Genomic DNA, 19,667 nt, shown 5'->3' on the forward strand with positions numbered 1-19,667 from the left:
TGAAAAAACACCAATTTTTCTTATAAAATCAACTTCACGGTCCCAAAAATTTTAATAATTATTTTAAATGTACTGTCGAGGGTCTAAAATCGTGGGAATAATAAAATTTGTCGAAAAAGATTAAAGCTAGCGAAGTCAGCCATACAAAAACACTAATTTTTCATATAAAATCATCTTCACGTTATCAAAAATTTTTATAATTATTAAAAATGTACTGTCTAGGGTCAAAAATTGTGGGAAAATTAAAAAAGCGAGCACAGCGAGTTATACAAATTGATAAAAGTCGTCCCAGCGTTTCAACGTTTTTGATAATTGTTATAAATGTACTGTTGATGGTCTAAAATTGTGGAAACATTAAAACAGATAAAAGCGAGCGCAGCGAGTTATACAAAAACAACGATTTTCTTATAAAATGGCCTCTGCGTTTTCAAATTTTTCAATAATTTTCATAAATGTACAGTTAAAGATCTAAAATTGTGGGTATATTAAAACCTGTTCAAAAAACGCAAAGGCGAGCGTAGCGAGCAATTCAAACAGACCGACTTTTCCAATCAAATTGCCTCTGCGTTCTTAAAATGTTTGAAACTTTTTATAAATGTACTGTTAAAGGTCTAAAATTCTGGGTATATTAAAATCTATTCAAAATACGTGAAGGCGAGCGTAGCGAGCAATTAAAATAGACCGCTTTTCTACATAAAATCGCCTCTACGTTCTCGAAATAAAAGTTTTTCGATAAATATTATAAATGTACTGTCGAGGGTCTAAAATCGGGGGAATATTAAAATATGTCGAAAAAACTCAAAAGCGAGCGAAACGAACCATACAAAACACCAATTTTTCGTATAAAACGTTCTCAAAAGTTTTGATAATTATAACACCTATAAATATACAAGCCAAAAATTATGGGAATATTAAAAAAGCGTTATACACAGGCTGGGCGTCCCGTCCATGTGGTGTTCCTCCATGTCTGCAAAGGGAAAAAAGCCTTGGAAAAATTTTTCCCAGGAAAGACAGCGGTAATTAAATAGCGATCTTAAAAATTTGAAGTCGTTAAATCCAGCGAAACCTGTATCTAGCACGAACAAAGACGGGGCCCGAATTTTTGGCAATTTAGAACTAGACACTGGAGGCTACCGAGAGCCTCGAATTACCTGATAAGTGCCATAACGGGAACGGGAACGTGGTCCAAACAATATCAGTTTTCGCGTTTTCTTCGTTTAATTGACACCTCGTTGACGATAAAATTAAATCACTCCGAACAAGTTTTGCGGAATTTTGCCAACGCTAACGGTACGATGGGGAAAAAAAGACGCTAGATCAAAAACCAGTTGGCCGTGCAGTCCTATCCGATTTTCGAACGTTTTTGTGACGTCATCCGCCTTGAAGAAAATGAAGAAAAGGTGACGAAAATCCCATCTCTGTTGGCCTTGGTCAACATCTCGCCAGCGGCGTGGATTAGAGGGGGGCGGCGGAAAAAATCCCACATGCAGTGTATATTTTGGTGCGCCGAAAATGAAGAAAGAGACGCGAAGAGAGAGGAAAAAATTGCAAGTCAAGATTTCCTGCTTGACGGGTTTCGTCGACTTGATTAGAAGAGAGAGGTGGCTTTGGAAGGATTTTAACTAATCAAAACTGTGTTCCGTTTGAAAATTTTAAATATTGCTGCTGTAGGATCAATTAAAACGACAAGTTAGGTACACCGTGGGTGGTGAGCGGAGCTGTTCAAAGGACGAAGGAGAGATAACGGGGCGCAAAAATCGCCAAACGGTAAAAACGAAACTAAATTGAGTGATGGGAGAAAGGCGAAGTGTGGCATGGAAAAAATCTATGCCGTTGGAAGACGCTCCAAATGAAGAAAGTGGATGAAGAACCAACGTCTAATTATAATTAAGAAGCATTAAGACTCAACCAACGAGGGTTTATTAAAGGTGCTTTGCTAAGCCATCAATCCATCCATCACCACAGGCAACAACAAAGACCAGCAAAAACAAACTCTGTGTACATCTAGAAGCTTCTGAACCTTTCTTTGACAGTTTGAGGTTAAGCATCAATTACTACTGTCAGATTTTTTTTTCGCGATCACTTGGTATATAGTGAAACTATGCAACCACAAAAAACACAAAGATTTGCTAGTAATGGAACTCTCCCATTTCCTTTTCTTTAGTACCACGTGTTCATTCATTGCAAGTAACAAAACAATTTATCAAGTATTAAAAGTATTCCGTAATTAGTGTGATTCCTAGAACGAGAATGTACGGTCATCCCATAACAACGTGTCGAACCTATTGTGGTTATACGAGGTACTGTCATCCGGAGGAGCTCTTGTTCGAGGTATTCTTTGTGGTCATGTTGTGGCAATTTGTGGGGTCATCGGGTAAACAAAGAGTGTTTACGAATGGAAGGGAAGACACGCGTTTTTAGGAAACGAAATGGTCGGTGGTTAAAAAAACTGTAATGATACTAGTGGTATAATGTGTGGTTTAGACCGTCTTATAAATAAAGATGGTGTTCATATAGTATATTCATGGAGTTATCGGATCACGTGGTAACAATTTTTATTTTGAGGAAAAACCAAAAATCTTCAATTTTAATAAACTTTATAACTTTGTTATTTTTATTGGTAATTTAATGAAATTTGGAGGAGGTACTACCTCCGTTGCGACTATTAACTGTACGAAATTATAATTTTTTTCGTCTAAAAACAGAAATGTGAGAAATTTTTATTTAGAGGAACAGTCAAAAATCTGCAATATTTTGTATTAATTTCCATAACTTTGGTAATTTTATCGGAAAATCAAAGAAATTTTGAGGATATATTATTTCCGTTGAGAGTATTAACTAACCATAATTTTAAAGTTTTAAAGCAAGAAACAAAAGTTTTTGAAATTTTTATTTTGGGCAGGAACCAAAATCTTCAATAGTTTCTATTAAATTCCGCAACTTTCGTAATTTTATCGGAAGAACAACGAAATTTGAAGGAGGTACTGCCCCCATTCCGACTATTAATTGTGCGAAATTACAAAATTTTTAACTAAGAAAAACAAAAGTTTAAATATAAAATATAAATAAAACGATGGAAAACTTTTTAATATTTTCTATTAAATTCCATAACTTTGGTAATTTTGTTGGTAAATCAATGAAATTTAGAGGAGGTACTACTTCCGTTGCAACTATTAACTAAAGAAAATTTCAAAATTTTAAATCAAGAAACAAAATTTTTGAAATTTTGATTTCGACAACGAACCAAAAACGATTAATATTTTCTATTAAATGCCATAACTTTCGTAATTTTATCGGTAAAACAATAATTTGGACGAGGTACTGCTTCCATACCGACTTTTATCAGTACGAAATTACAAAATTTTAAAACAAGAAATAATTTTTTTGGAAATTTTTATTTTGAGGACGAACCAAAAATCTTCAATATTTTCTATTAAATTTCATAAGTTAGATAATTTTATCGGGAATACAACGAAATTTGGAGAAGGTACTGCCTCTATTTCGACTGTTATCTATACGAAATTCCAAATTTTTTAATCAAGAAATATTTTTTTAGAAATTTTTGTTTTGAAGGCGAGCCAAAAATCAGCAGTTTCTATATAGTTTCGTAACTTTGGTAAATTTATCGGTACATCAATGAAAATTTAGAAAAGGTTGCGACTATTAATTGTACAAAATTAAAAAAAATAATAATCCAGAAACACAAATAAAATTTTTATGTAGAAAAAGGACCAAAAATCTTCAATATTTTGTGTTAAATTTCATAAGTTTCGTACTTTCATGGGTAAATCAATGAAATTTGGAGGAGGTACTACTTTTATTTAGCCTATTAACGGCACAAAATTACAGAATTTTTAAATTAGAAAACACACTTTTTTAAAAATTTTATTTTGAAGAAAATCCAAAAATCTTATTTTTTTCTATTAAATTCCGTAACTTTCGTAATTTTATCGGTAAAACTACAAAAGTTGGACGAGGTATACTGCCTCGGTTCCGACCTTTAACGGTACAAAATTAGAAAATTTTTAATCATAAAACACAAATGTTTGAAATTTTGATTTAGAGAATTAGTCAAAAATCTTCAATACTTTTTATTAAATTTCGTAACTTTCGTAATTTTATCGGTAAAATAACGAAATTTAGAGGAGGTACTGCCTTCATTCTGAGTATTAACTGCACAAAATTACAAAATTTTTAATCAAAAAATGATTTTTTTGGAAATTATTATTTTTGGTACGAACCAAAAATCTTTAACAGTTTCTATAAAGTTTCTTAACTTTGGTAAATCCATCGGTAAATCAATGAAATTTGAAAAAGGTACTACTTCTATTGTGACTGTTAACTGTTCGAAATTACAAAATTTTAAATTAAGAAATAATTTTTTTGGAATTTTTTATGTTGAAGACAAACTAAAAAACTTCAAGATTTTTAATTAAATTCCATAACTTTCGTAATTTCGTCGGTAAAGCAATGAAATTTGGAGGAAGTACCACTTCCGCCCCCACTAACAATTGTATAAAATTTAAAAATTTGAAATCTAGAAACAAGAATTTTAGAAATTTGAATTTTGAGGACAAACCAAAAGTCTTCGATATTTTTTATTAAATTCCATAACTTTTGAAATTTTATGGGTAAATTTAGACGAGGTACCACTTCCGTTCCGACTATTAACTGTGCGAAATTACAAAATTTTTAATTAACAAACAAATTTTTGAAATTTTTAATTAGAAGAACCAACAATCTTCAATATATTTTTTTTTTCATAACTTTGGTAATTTTATTAGGAAATCAATAAAATTTGGAAGAGATACCACTTCCAATCCGAGTATTAATTGTACGAAATTACAAAATTTTTAATCAAGAAACACAAAAGTTTAAAATTTTTTGTTAGAAGAGGAGCCAAAAATCTTCAATATTTTTTATTCAATTCCGTAATTTTGGTAATTTTATCGGAAAATCAATAAAATTTGGAGGACATGCCACTTCCCTCCCGACTATAAACTGTACGAAATTACAAAATTTTAAATAAAGAACCAAACGATTTTGAAATTTTTATCTTGAACAAAAACCAAAAATCTTCAACATTTTCTATTAAAACAGTGAAATTTCCCCCGAAAGTCCCGGAAAAGTCTGAAATTCTTTCCGATATCTCCGTTACGAAACTGCCTATTGTTACCCAGTTGTGGTCAAAAATTTCCTTCCAAACGCAACTTAACTGGAACGAACTCATTTCGCCTTTCAGTTCCTCGTAGGTAACGATCCCAGTCAAAACAGAAATAGACAACCCCGCAGATTAATTATGGGCCCCCATCTCTCCAGCATCCCAATATTCATTCCTTCAGTTGATTAATGACCGCTGGAACCGCCCGAGGTACCCAAACTATCATTGTCGCTTATTAAATAAGCAATGACGTGTGCGACAAATATCAGGAAGAAACCATAAATTGTAACCTTAACCTTCAAATCTCGGCGTGCGAAAAAACCGCAGAACCGATCAAAACGAAACTGGTTGCAATGAGCGAAGTAAAAAAACTTGCCCAATAAATCGTGAAGATCACCAAGAAATTAACAAAAACAACAGAAGTTTTGCCGCTCGTGTCGCCTTCTGGTTTCGTGTTAAAAATTATATAAGAATGACGTCACGTTCGAATTTTTTTGGCGAATATGGTCCCCACCAAGCCCACTGCGATGTGTGTTCGAGTACCATGGTACAGGTGTCTGAGGTCGTTTAGTGTGGGCTTCGAATCGAGATAGCTATGCATGCGTAATAATGAAAAATTGCGCGTTTTTTGAATGTTCATCGCTCCAAAATCGGTTTCTCTGCGACAGAAATCGAGCTTAATGAAAATCGTTTCTTCGTTTTCTTCCTAGAATTATACGCTTCACGCTACAACGTTTTATTTTGGCGTTTAATTTCATAGTTCAGTAATTTTTACATACTTTGACATATTTAGGAAATTGCATATTTTGTCTACAATGTGAAAGTGCACGTTTAGAACGGACGAAAAAAGAAACTAATTTCTATAAGCAAACAACGGTCACGCAGACACAAAAAAGAAAAATCTTAATAATCACTGATATGGAAAATTGACAAAGATTAATACAAGATTGGTCAATGGACAGGGCGTGCCAGTGGCGTACCGGACACGGAAATGAAAAAATCACGCACCTGTCATACGAAAAAACGCCTTTCACTCGGAATTTTGTAAGTTTCGCGGTTTTTCGGATTGTAAGGGACGACCCTGAACATTCCGCAATTGTAAGAATTCCACTTCTTTTGTTACATGTGGTTGCGGTGGACGATTACGATATTAATTCAACACAGTGGCGCACAAAAGGGACTTGATACAAATGCGTGAACCTGAAACTAATCAAATTATCAGAGGCCGTGGAATTTGAATTCTGTTGGCAGCGCCGGATGGAGGAAAAAACACAACAGAGCACGCGCCTAAATTTGTTATTTTTTTTCTTTTAGTCATCAGGTCTTTGGTAATTTATATTGAGTTTATGCGAGCTTGTAGCGGTTTTATCATCCGTAATTTATGTTTTTCTAGCGTGAAAATAAAAGTTTCACGCTACTGTTGTCATGCAACACTGACATATTCGCACACGTAGTATTGTGTTAAAGTGAGGAATGTTTGGAAATTGTAAAATGTATCGCGGACAACATAGTTCCACATGCTGATGGAGAGTTTGCTCGAGAGGAAACAATGAGGGTTAAAAACGACGAAATTTGCGCTTTTTTTGCTTGTTTAGGCAAGTTTTGATTCTAAATTGAGCTGCGCTAAAGTAGTTCAACTAATTTTGAGAGAATGGATGAAATAAGTCTAGTTAAGACAGCACGAAATTGGACTAAATTGGACTGAGCTTAACACAATTTCTTTCAGATCTTTCAAAATTTCGGCTCAAATGATTTTGAAATTTTTAGTCTTTTGACCACCACTCGTAAACTATTTGAACTACCGATTTGAGATTGGACAAGTTGATCGTCGGTTTAGCACCGAAAAAGTTGGTTAAAAATTTAAAATTAATTCGCTCAAGATTTCGTTTATTTATTAAGCAAACTCAAGTTATTGGGGCTCATTTAATGCAGAATTTCGCGCAGAATCCAAAATTGTTCGAATTTTTCACGATCCTCAACAATTAATTTTTTGTTTGTCTTAAAAATAAAAATTTCCAAAATTTGACCCTTTCGCTTTACAATTTTGCAATTTGGTGGAGTTAATACACGACTCAAAAGTAGTAGTTTCCCCAAATTTCATACCTGTAGCTCTAAAATTACCAAAATTACGAATTTTAGTTAAGGAAGACGGAAATTTTTGGTTCGTCTTAAAAATAAAAATTTCCAAAATTTGAGCCTTTTGCTTTACAATTTTGCAATTTGGTGGAGTTAATACACGACTCAAAAGTAGTAATTTCCCCAAATTTCATACCTGTAGCACTAAAATTACCAAAATTACGAATTTTAGTTGAGGAAGTCGGAAATTTTTGGTTCGTCTTAAAAATGAAAATTTCTAAAATTTGAGTCTTTCGCTTTACAATTTTGCAATTTGGTGAGTTAATACACGACTCAAAAGTAGTAGTTTCCCCAAATTTCATACCTGTAGCATTAAAATTACCAAAATTACGAATTTTAGTTAAGGAAGACGGAAATTTTTGGTTCGTCTTAAAAATAAAAATTTCCAAAATTTGAGCCTTTCGCTTTACAATTTTGCAATTTGGTGGAGTTAATACACGACTCAAAAGTAGTAATTTTCCCAAATTTCATACCTGTAGCACTAAAATTACCAAAATTACGAATTTTAGTTGAGGAAGTCGGAAATTTTTGGTTCGTCTTAAAAATGAAAATTTCTAAAATTTGAGTCTTTCGCTTTACAATTTTGCAATTTGGTGAGTTAATACACGACTCAAAAGTAGTAGTTTCCCCAAATTTCATACCTGTAGCACTAAAATTACCAAAATTACGAATTTTAGTTAAGGAAGACGGAAATTTTTGGTTCGTCTTAAAAATAAAAATTTCCAAAATTTGAGCCTTTCGCTTTACAATTTTGCAATTTGGTGGAGTTAATACACGACTCAAAAGTAGTAATTTCCCCAAATTTCATACTTGTAGCACTAAAATTACCAAAATTACGAATTTTAGTTGAGGAAGTCGGAAATTTTTGGTTTGTCTTAAAAATGAAAATTTCTAAAATTTAATTCTGTTGCTTTAGAATTTTGTGATTTGGTGAAGATAATACACGACTCAAACATAACTACTCCAAATTTTATAGTTCTAGAGCTAAAATTACAAAAATTACAAATTTTAATCAAAAATGTTGCAAAATTTTAGCTCTCTTAAAATAAAAATTTTTAAAATTTGTTTCCTTTACTCAAACATTCTTTACTTTGGCACACCTAAAAGACAAGTTAAAAAAATACTTTCTCGAAATTGTATAGCTCAAAGTCTAAAATTACGAAAATTACAAATTTTAATCAAAAATCTCAAATTTTTAGCTCTCTCAAAACAAAAAAAATTCTAAAATTCGTCTTGTTTGCTTAAAAAATCTTTACTTTGGTGCAGTTGAAAAACAAGTTAAGAATAAGAACTCCTCCAAATTTCATAGCTCTAGGGCTAAAAATACGGTAATTACCATTTTTAATTAAAAATATTACAAATTTTTGACTCGCCATCAAGAAAAAATTTGAGTTCTTTGCTCAAAAATTTTGTACTTTGGCACACTTGGAAAATAAGTTAAAGATAGTAACTTCTCCAAATTTCATAGTTCTAGGTCTAAAAATTACGAAATTACCAATTTTAATAAAAAAATTTGGAAATTTTTGACTTGCCCTCATAATAAAAAATTCTAAAATTAGTCTCCTTTGCTTAAAAATTCTGTACTTTAGCACCGTTGAAAAACAAGTTGAGAATAGTAACTCCTTCAAATTTCATAGTTCTAGAGCTAAAAATACACTAATAACAAATTTTAATAAAAAAAATCGAAAAATTCTAAAATTTGTCTTTTTTGTTCGAAATCCTATACTTTGGCAAAGTTGCAAATTTTTCACGTTTGACAATAAATAACCGAATTAGAAGCTCATTTATTCGTGAAGCAACCTCAAGTCATTGGTGCTCATTCAACGCAGAATTTCACGCAGAATCCAAAACTGAACGAATTTCCCCCGTACGTCAACAAACAACCGAATTAGAAGACTTTCACTAATTTATTTCGCGATAATTGCGTCGTTTTTGTTCGCGAAACATTTAACAAGTAAACAATAACAGTTCGGCCCGCCCGATCCTGATAATATTACCATACATATTAAACTTCATTGTGCGGCCCTGTGAAAATCGCCAAGGTCAAGATGGACAATTAAAAAAACAGATTTTTCGAGGTCGGTCCTGATCGTACGATTTTCACTTATTAAGACCGTTTTGGGAGCGAATTATTCCAACACCCTGTGAATCTCATGATTATTCATAAAAAATTTGGCGGTGAATAAAATTTTGAAAAAGCGGAAACAGAACGCACTTTAATGTTTCAAAGGAAAAATGAAAGTGACGAGTAGGCGTCTGTCATCAAAAATTTACAGCTGTTGTATATCTAAAAAACATCATCGTGATAAGCTACTGTAATTGAATAAAATTAAATTTCTGGGACGATAATAAAACGAATTAATGATTGACACCTGGCAATTACATAAATTAAGAAAATCACAGGACAATAAAAAGTCTGAAATTCTGAAACGGACGCAGCGCCGCGGTGTCCGCTGTAAACAAGTGTCCAGTGGCGTCTCTTGTTATAAAACCCATAATTTCTTAATTAATCGACTAATAAATCAAAATGTTATCATCTCGCCACATCTAGCAACCGACACCCGGAAAGCAGAATTCTTGTCCTCGATTACCGCGCGTCCTTATCATATCGCTGCCAAATGCCCACGACGGTTCGTTCTTCTTTGTTTTGAAAAAATGGTTTGGGGCCCCTTTCTAAGCAAGCCCCACCTTCCGAATTCTAATTAATAGCCCACTATAAAATACCGAGCGAAATTCGGCAGCCTGCTTTGACGTGAACGTTCTAATAAATTATTAATTTATTCAGTAAATTCACCTCGGGTCGTTGGCATAATTAATTAATTATCTTTTTAGATCGGTTCTTGCAAGTTGCCATTTTTAAGGCCCGAGTCGATGGAAGTGGGACATCGTTTTAACAGGACCGGCTCTAATTAGGAGGCGCCTTTCGAGTGTTTTAATGATTCTTGCCAAAAGGTAAAGCTGCAGTTAAATGTGTGGCCTAGATGGGTAATGGATTCTTAGACTTGGCCGATAAATCAAAGGAAATAGACAAAACGAAATTTTATATGGCGAGGAATTAAAAATTAAAGTGTCTACTACAGAAATCTAAAGCTTAAGTACAAACGGTAATAAATTTTAATTCGTCTATTAGCTTGCAATAAAATTTTAATACCGATAATGCAGCGCGCTTTATTATTCTCATTGTTCTCCTGAAACAAATAATGCTCTTCACAAATAAATGTAATTATACAGCAGATGAAATATTCAGAAGAGGTTCTTTATTTATTGTCATTAATGGTCGCCGCATTATATTTTTAATTTATTTTATTTAGATTTTTAATGTCAGATTTCCCTGTTTTATTTTTCTCTTTAATTGGCAGAAATCGTGCAGTTACGAGTGGATTCTTGTTGTCCTTGAACTTTGAGGAAAAAGTTACACTTTTCTGCTTTAGAATTATCGAACTGAAAATTTAGTTTTAGGCTTCTCAATATTTAAATCACACTACCTTTGCGATGTCAGTGCGGAAAAGCTTTCGCAGTGCGGCAAAAAAGTCAGATTATACATCAAAGTATTATTTACACGCACATATTTCGTTATTACAGACGATTTTTTTAGCTTTAAATTAAAATAAAATGAATTTTATTGCTATTGCTATCTATTAGAATTAGAAGATTCGAATTCGTGACGTTGAATTGTCAGACGTGCTATTTCAATAGCTCTCCAGCAAATGCTCAAAATAGTAATTTCTCCAAATATTGTTATTCTACGTATTGAAGCACCAAAATTACAAGTTTAAATAAAAAAATGTAAAATTTTGGCACGTCCTCAAAATAAAAAAAATTAATATTTATCTCCTTTGCTCAAAAATTCTAACTTTTGACACAATTGAAAAACTAGTTATAAGTAGTAATTTCTCCAAATTTAATTAGTTTTGAAGCTAAAAATACGGAAATTTTGAAAATTTTTGACTCGCCCTGAAAATACATATTTGTTAAATTCGTCTTTTTTGTTCAAAAATTCAGTATTTGAGCACAGTTGAAACACAAGTTAATAAGAGTAAGTCTTCCAAATTTTATAGTGCTAGAGCTAAAAACACAAAAATTAGAGATTTGAGTGGAAATAAAAACATTTGCAAATTTTTGACTCGCCCTCATAATAAAAAAATCTAAAATTTCTCCTTTTAGATCAAAAATTCTGTACTTTTTCACAGTTGGAAAATAAGTTAAAAATACTAACTCCTCTAAATGTCATAGTTCTAGAGCTAAAAATACGAAAATTACAGATTTGAATAAAAATGTTTGCAAATTTTTGAGTCGCTCTGAAGAAAAAATTTCTAAAATTTATTTATCATCCTTGTTCAAAAATTCTGTACTTTGGCACAGTTAAAAACACAAGTTATAAGTAGTAATTCCTCCTAATTTTATAGTTCTAAGGCCTTAAATACGGAAATTACCAATCTTAATAACAAATTTTGGAAATTTTTGACTTGCTCTTATAATAAAAAAATTTAAAATTTCTCCTTTTAGCTTAAAAATTCTGTACTTTGGCACAGTCGGAAAATAAGTTAAAAATAGTAACTCCTCCAAATTTCATAGTTCTAGAGCTAAAAATACCAAAAATTACAGATTTGAATAAAAATTTTGGCAAATTTTTGAGTCGCTCTGAAGAAAAAATTTCTAATATTTATCATCCTTGTTCAAAATTTCTGTACTTTGGCACAGTTAAAAAACAAGTTATAAGTAGTAATTCCTCCTAATTTCATAGTTCTAGGGCCAAAAATACGGAAATTATCAATCCTAATAACAAATTTTGGAAATTTTTCACTTGCCCTTATAATAAAAAAATTTAAAATTTCTCCTTTTAGCTTAAAAATTCTGTACTTTGGCACAGTCGGAATATAAGTTAAAACTAGTAACTCCTCCAAATTTCATAGTTCTAGAGCTAAAAATACGAAAATTACATATTTGAATAAAAATTTTTGCAAATTTTTGAGTCGCTCTGAAGAAAAAATTTCTAAAATTTATCACCCTTGTTCAAAATTTCTGTACTTTGGCACAGTTAAAATACAAGTTATAAGTAGTAATTCCTCCTAATTTCATAGTTCTAGGGCCTAAAATACGGAAATTACCAATCTTAATAACAAATTTTGAAAAAATTTTTGACTCGCCCTCATAATAAAAAAATCAAAAATTTCTCCTTTTAGCTCAAATATTCTGTACTTTGGCAGAGTCGGAAAATAAGTTAAAAATAGTAACTCCTCCAAATTTCATAGTTCTAGAGCTAAAAATGCGAAAGTTACAAATTTGAATACAAATTTTTGCAAATTTTTGAGTCGCTCTAAACAAAAAATTTCTAAAATTTATCATTCTTGTTCAAAATTTCTGTACTTTGGCACAGTTGAAAAACAAGTTATAAGTAGTAATTCTTCCAAATTTCATTGTTTTAGGGCTAAAAGTACGAAAATTTCAAATTTTAATAAAAAAAAATGCTAATTTTTGACTCGCCATCAAAACGAAAAATTCTAAAATTGACCTTCTTTGCTCAAAAATTTAGTTAACGTTGTCAAAAAACTGTCAAATGTGTCATATCAACAACAAATCTCGCATTGAAATAATTTTACGTTTAAGCCTGGGGCATTTGCTGGAGAGCTGTAAAATCCCACTTCCAGTTGCTCGCATGTAAACAACTCTTTATTCATTTTTTTAACCAAATTGTATAAATTTATCTAAAATTCCAGTCTAATTTAATCCGCACCAATCCTACCAACTGAATTTCAAACTAAACTAATGAAGTCGTCGTCAGTTTCTTCTCCAGCTCCAAGTTCTTAAAACGCTGAAAGCGCAACAAGTTTTCCACGAGATATGAATTAACTCTCGTTACCACACTTCCCCATCTGATTAATAGTCGAAACAGGGCGACTTTCGCCCCCAAACTTTCGCTTTCATCCCCTTGGCCCACTTACTTTTTTGGTGCATTTGATTGTGGTCGTTCATCTTCGCCTCGTACCCTTGCTTGTTGATCCCCATCGTGTTCCTGGTCCAGTTGGGGTAGTCATCTTTCGCGTGTTGTCCACACTGCAACGAAAAAATCGCATAATTACCAAATATTTTTTCCCAGGGTTGGAAAAGAAACGGGCGAGGGGGGCAATGTCGAGCGTTGTCTGGTTACCATGCCAACGGCAAGGTCATGTACTCACCCCCGCCAGTTTTGATATAACGACCCCTAGACAGTACAGGCCGCCTCCTTGATTATTATTGATAATATGAATTTTTTAGGGGTGCTGCGCTCTCGTGGTCGTCTTCGATATTTAGCGCCCCCGAGGGGGTCAGGGCCGGATTTTAAAATTCGGACACGTCGTTCGTTCAATAATGAAAGAGAGGACACTCTGTTGGCCTTCATTTAAAATTTAAGGGTGACCCACCCCTAAATTTGTTTAGTGTTGTGGTGCGATGAACGGTGACGTGGCTCCATTCTGATCTTAGGGGTCATTAAAAAATTAACGGGGTTTGTGTGTGATTTTTAATTAGATCAGAATTGGGAAATTTCGTTTAATTAATTCCAACGCTGTCATTTAAAAATTTATATAATGCAGACGATTTTTCAGTGGAGTGGCGATTAAATTTTAACAGAGCGCCCGCTCGGGGGACAACGGAATTTATTTAGAGCGTGATTTATTTATCACGAATTAATTTACGATTCTATTTTTCGTACAATCAACGTGAAAGGGATTAGCAGACTTTGAGCGAAATAAACCTATTTTTTATTTTCACCTTCGTTAGTGGTTTCGTTCTGATTTTTTAGCAAAAGAGAATGCTAATTGGGTGCGTGTTTAGAATAATCCCATTCAATATGTGATAATTTTTTAGACTGAGCGATTATACCTTTTGTTATAATCTTACACTGAAGTTCAAAAGTCTTGCACCATCTAAAATTTTAAACAAAACTAGAAATTACATGCTTTTCGGACAGCCAACCTGTTGTTTTATCTTAAATCATGCAAACATTGCTAGCCATAAATTTTCAACTTATTATTATTAAAATTCGTATCATTGTTAATTATTAAGTTATGACAATAAAATTTGGTGAGGTTATTGTTCCTAAAGTGTTCATTATCTGTGATAAAGTGCAAAATTTTAGAACAAGAAATACAAATTTTAGAAAATTTCATTTTAGGACGAACCAAAAACTTTCAACTTTTTATAATTAAAAATCGTACCTTTGTTAGTTTTTAGTTTATGACAATGAAATTAGGTGAAGTTACTATTTCTAAAGTGTTCATTATCTGTGCCGAAGTGCAAAATTTTAGAACAAGAAATACATATTTTAGAAAATTTTATTTTAGAACGGACCAAAAACTTTCAACTTTTTATTATTAAAATTTGTACCTTTGTTAGTTTTTCAGCTATGACAATAAAATTTGGTGAGATTACTATTTTCAAAGCATTTTTTATCTGTGCCAAAGTGCGAAATTTTAAAACAAGAAATACAGATTTTAGAAAAAATTATTTTAGAGCAAACCCGAAATTTTCAACTTTTTAATTTTAAGTTTCGTATCTTTGTTAGTTTTCAAGTTATGACAATGAAATGGGGTGAGGTTACTATTTCTAAAGTGTTGATTATTTGTGCCAAAGTGCAACCCTTTAGAACAAGAAATACAGATTTTAGAAACTTTTATTTTAGGACGAACCAAAAACTTTCAAATTTTTATTATTAAAATTCGTACCTTTGTTAGTTATTAAGTTATGACAATGAAATTTGGTGAGGTTATTGTTCCTAAAGTGTTCATTATCTGTGCCAAAGTGCGAAATTTTAGAACAAGAAGAAGAAATACAAATTTTAGAAAATTTCATTTTAGGACGAACCAAAAACTTTCAACTTTTTATAATTAAAAATCGTATCTTTGTTAGTTTTTAGTTTATGACAATGAAATTTGGTGAGGTGTCTATTTCTAAAGTGTTCATTATCTGTGCCAAAGTGCAAAATTTTAGAACAAGAAATACAGATTTTAGAAACTTTTATTTTAGGACGAACCAAAAACTTTCAAATTTTTATTATTAAAATTCGTACCTTTGTTAGTTATTAAGTTATGACAATGAAATTTGGTGAGGTTATTGTTCCTAAAGTGTTCATTATCTGTGCTAAAGTGCAAAATTTTAGAACAAGAAAAACAAATTTTAGAAAATTTCATTTTAGGACGAACCAAAAACTTTCAACTTTTTATAATTAAAAATCGTACCTTTGTTAGTTTTTAGTTTATGACAATGAAATTAGGTGAGGTTACTATTTCTAAAGTGTTCATTATCTGTGCCAAAGTGCGAAATTTTAAAACAAGAAATACAGATTTTAGAAAAATTTTTTTAGGACAAACTAGAAACTTTCAACTTTTTTTATTAAAATTCGTATCTTTGTTAGTTTTTAAGTTATAGCAATGAAATCTAGTGAGGTTACGATTTCTAAAGTGTCCATTATCCGTGCCAAATTTCAAAATTTTAGAACAAGAAGTACAGATTTTAGAAAATTTCATTTTGGAACGAACCAAAAAAATTCAACTTTTTATCATTAAAATTCGAATTTTTGCTAGTTTCTAATATTTACCATAGTTTTATAAAGAGGTGCAAGATTTTTGAACGTGAGTGTATAATTTCAGAAATTCATGCAAAATAAACACGAGATTTGCGCCAGAAAATTCGACACGTAACTTCAAACTAAAAATAAGCATTGATCGGAAATTCGATCGTTCTTTTTAATTACAGGAGTTACATTTTTATATTCGTGTGTAGTAAACGTAACTTAAATAAGACAAAAAAGGTGGCTATAGATTTAACCACTGATTGAAAAATTACCACATGGGCGTAGAACCAACTGGGGCCAGGGGGCATTAATTTCATATTTGTGAATCGGTTACAAAACGCCATTTGCTTTAGCGTCATGAATGAAGCCACTTTTACACAATAAAAACTAATTTGTTTAATGACGAAATGTCGCTACATGAATCTCTCGAAAGTTTCAGTTCTTCTTGAATGAAAACCCCAAGAAAATCCTCCACAAAGTGGGAGGTCCACGCAAATAGCCCAATTCCAAGATTGTTTGCTCAATTCGGTGAAAATGAAGTCGTAATGATAAAATTTGAATTTTAAATGCAACACCTGTAAGTCTTAAGCACCGGTGTTAATGTCGAAACAAGTGTACTTCTCGAATTCATTAAAAGCTGACAGTGCATTGGAATTATTTTTTGATGAGAAATGGGAAAAATACACAAATATCGAAAACCATTAATAATATATTTATATGAAATTGGTTCGTGCTTAGCTGCTGGAAATGCAACGTCAATAATTGTGAAATGTTTGAAACATTTAATCATGTTCGTTCTTTTGAAGCGATATTTGTTTTGTGTTTAAGTTTTTTGCATTTTATTTACTAAAGAAACGTAAGGATGCATGTAAACGGATTGACAGTTTCCGAGTGGAATTTATTAAATATGAGAAAATCGGTGAATTGGAAACTTCTTGGGGAAATTATTTGTGTCACTTGTTAGTTTATTAGGATCGATCTAGGTTCAAATTTTGACTGTTAAAAAAGACATTGAAAAAACGCGCATTATCTGTAATCAGCTTCGCTCTTGTACTTTTTTCTTCCTCGAATCGATTCTCATTTGGGGTGTTTTTCTTTCTTTCGTTTTTAGAACTGTCTTGATGGTCTAATGCTCTTTAAAAATTAACGTGCAAAGAACGAATGGATATTAGAGACGTCATTTGTGCTTTTCAAATAAATTAATTTAATTACTCAAACTATGGCTCATTTATGATCTGTGCCAGTTTAGCGTTATTAAACTGAAAAAATTTCTTTTTTCGAAATCTTAATCTATTTATTAAAATAGAAAATTTCGCAGACAACCTATAAATTATCACCTGCTTATGCAAATTTGCCAATTATGAAGAAGCCTAAGACTGCCCATTATTTACTGCTTCCGCCAGTTTGCTTGTTAACTTATCCACAATATGTTGGGGTCGCTTAATCGTTGATAAACGACAAATTAGAATCACACTCGTTCAAATAAAACACGTTTTATGTTCTTGTTGTACAAACTATCATTAATACAGGTGATTATTATTTATTAAAATCTGTAATTTTCGTATCTTTAGCCCCGGAACTATAAAATTTAAATAAATTATTATTTTTAACTTCTTTTTCAACTGTGTCAAAGTACAGAATTTTTGAGCAAAAGACACAAATTTTTAAAATTTTATTTTGAGGGCGTTTCAAAAATTTTCAATTTTTTTTATTAAAATTGATAATTTCCATATTTTTAGCCCTGGAACTATGAAATTTTAAGGAGTTACTATTTTTAAGCTGCTTTTCAACTGTACAAAAGTACAGAATTTTTAAGCAAAGGAGACAAATTTTAAAATTTTTTATTTTGAGAGCATGTCAAAATTTTGCAACATTATTTATTTAAATTTGTAATTTTCGTATTTTTAGCCCTAGAACTATAGAATTTTAAGGAGTTACTATTTTTAAGCTGCTTTTCAACTGTACAGAAGTACAGAATTTTTAAGCAAAGGAGACAAATTTTAAAAATTTTTATTTTGAGAGCATGTCAAAAATTTGCAACATTTTTTATTTTAATTTGTAATTTTCGTATTTTTAGCTCTAGAACTATAAAATTTGGAGGAGTTACTATTTTAGACTTGTTTTTCAACTGTGCCAAAGTACAGAATTTTTAAGCAAAGGAGACAAATTTTAAAAAATTTTATTTTGAGAGCATGTCAAAAATTTGCAACATTTTTTATTTTAATTTGTAATTTTCGTATTTTTAGCCCTAGAACTATAAAATTTGGAGGAGTTACTATTTTAGACTTGTTTTTCAACTGTGCCAAAGTACAGAATTTTTAAGCAAAGGAGACAAATTTTAAATTTTTTTATTTTGAGGGCGTTTCAAAAATTTTCAATTTTTTTTATTAAAATTAGTAATTTCGATGTTTTTAGCCTTTTAACTAAAAAATTTTGATAAGTTACTATTTTTAAGCTGTTTTTCAACTGTAGCAAAGTGCAGAATTTTTATGCAAAGGAAACAAAATTTAGAATTTTTTATTTGAGAACAAGTCAAAAATTTGCAACATTTTTTTTTAAATCTGTAATTTTCGAAATTTTAGCCTTAGAACTATGAAATTTGAAGGAGTTATCTACTAATTTGCATTTTTTTTATCAAAATTTGTAATTGTTGAATTTTTAGCCCTAGATTTCAGAATTTCAGACTTTAATAGATAAAAATAATTGTAAAAGGCTTCAATATAAATAATTTTACAATTTGTCTTTTTTGCTCTTCAATTTTGGACTTCTACACAGAGCACAATCAACACAAGAATACTAACCTCCCCAAATTTCAAGTATCTAGCATTAAAATTCCAAAAGTAACAGGCTGTCAAATTAAACAAAAATTTCAAAATTAATTATTTTAAGAACCTTTTAAAGTCATTATTGCTATTGCGGTCGTTGGAACATTGATCACCTGTCAAAACATATAAAATGACAGAAAAAGTCGTCGTTCAGTGAACCAAAGTTGTACAAAGACGTCATTAGTCACCTGTCAACTGCAAAAATGACATTCATCATCGTCGAAAAAAACTGTGACAGCATATCAGTTCGTGAAGTAATTTTTTACAAAATGGTCGCAATGCAGAATTTTAAAAATGTAAGATTTGTCTGATTTGGTGAAACATTAATGAGACATGTCAGTTAAAAAAGTCAGTTAGTTTTATTTATGCAGGCGAACATGACAGTGCACTAAAAATTAACAAAACTTTGTCGGAATCCCAGAATTGATATAAAACTGAAAAAAGAAATGTAGTAACAGTTCGATTAAAACCATTAACAAATTAACACGAAAACAAACATTACGACGATTGTAAAATAAAACGGACATTTTCCCAGCAGTTTCAATAAATTTTTAACGAAAAACTCGTGTTAAATTCCATCGGGTTGTTTATCAATGAAACCCGAAAATATGGGACAATTATCTCATCAGATGTCGAAACGAAACCGCCCCCCATCGGGGGTGTTTCCACCCCCAAATTGGAAACTTTTGTAAACCACATTGGTCTTGTTCGTTTTTCCCCGTCGTGCAAATCGCACGGACCGTACCGACTTTTTTCCAGCCCCCTCCCTTCGCTTCTCCAAAAGGCCCCTCATAAATCGGCCCTGCGGCCGCCGCAGGATCCACACGTCGTGTAAACAACATAAAAAGGACGAAGGACTCCTGAAATCGATGTCCTGCCGAATAAGAATCGACGTGCCGCAGGTCAGGACTAGACGAACGAACAGAGACGCTTTATGAAAATCAATAACGTTAGACAAGGAGGGGAGGAGGAGAACGGGAGGGTGTACATGTAC

The 19,667-nt window shown here is 31.8% G+C and overlaps 1 protein-coding gene across 1 annotated transcript in view; it reads right to left on the reverse strand.

Moving 5' to 3' along the window:
* Window positions 1–468: 468 nt before the first annotated feature.
* Window positions 469–19,667, reverse strand: part of LOC148177775 (uncharacterized) — a 38,839-nt gene continuing 19,640 nt past the window's right edge. Inside the window, exons 3-8 of the mRNA XM_088033401.1 lie at window positions 13,240–13,351; window positions 929–967; window positions 820–878; window positions 752–761; window positions 649–705; window positions 469–569 (exon numbers count right to left, since the gene is read on the reverse strand). Coding sequence (XP_087889527.1) covers window positions 469–569; window positions 649–705; window positions 752–761; window positions 820–878; window positions 929–967; window positions 13,240–13,351 — 378 coding nt within the window. The remainder of the gene's footprint in view (window positions 570–648; window positions 706–751; window positions 762–819; window positions 879–928; window positions 968–13,239; window positions 13,352–19,667) is intronic.

The sequence above is a fragment of the Gnatocerus cornutus genome, chromosome 3 (assembly GCF_029298725.1).
Source record: "Gnatocerus cornutus isolate USDA-ARS CGAHR chromosome 3, icGnaCorn1.1, whole genome shotgun sequence".
NCBI classification, from domain to species: Eukaryota; Metazoa; Arthropoda; class Insecta; order Coleoptera; family Tenebrionidae; genus Gnatocerus; species Gnatocerus cornutus.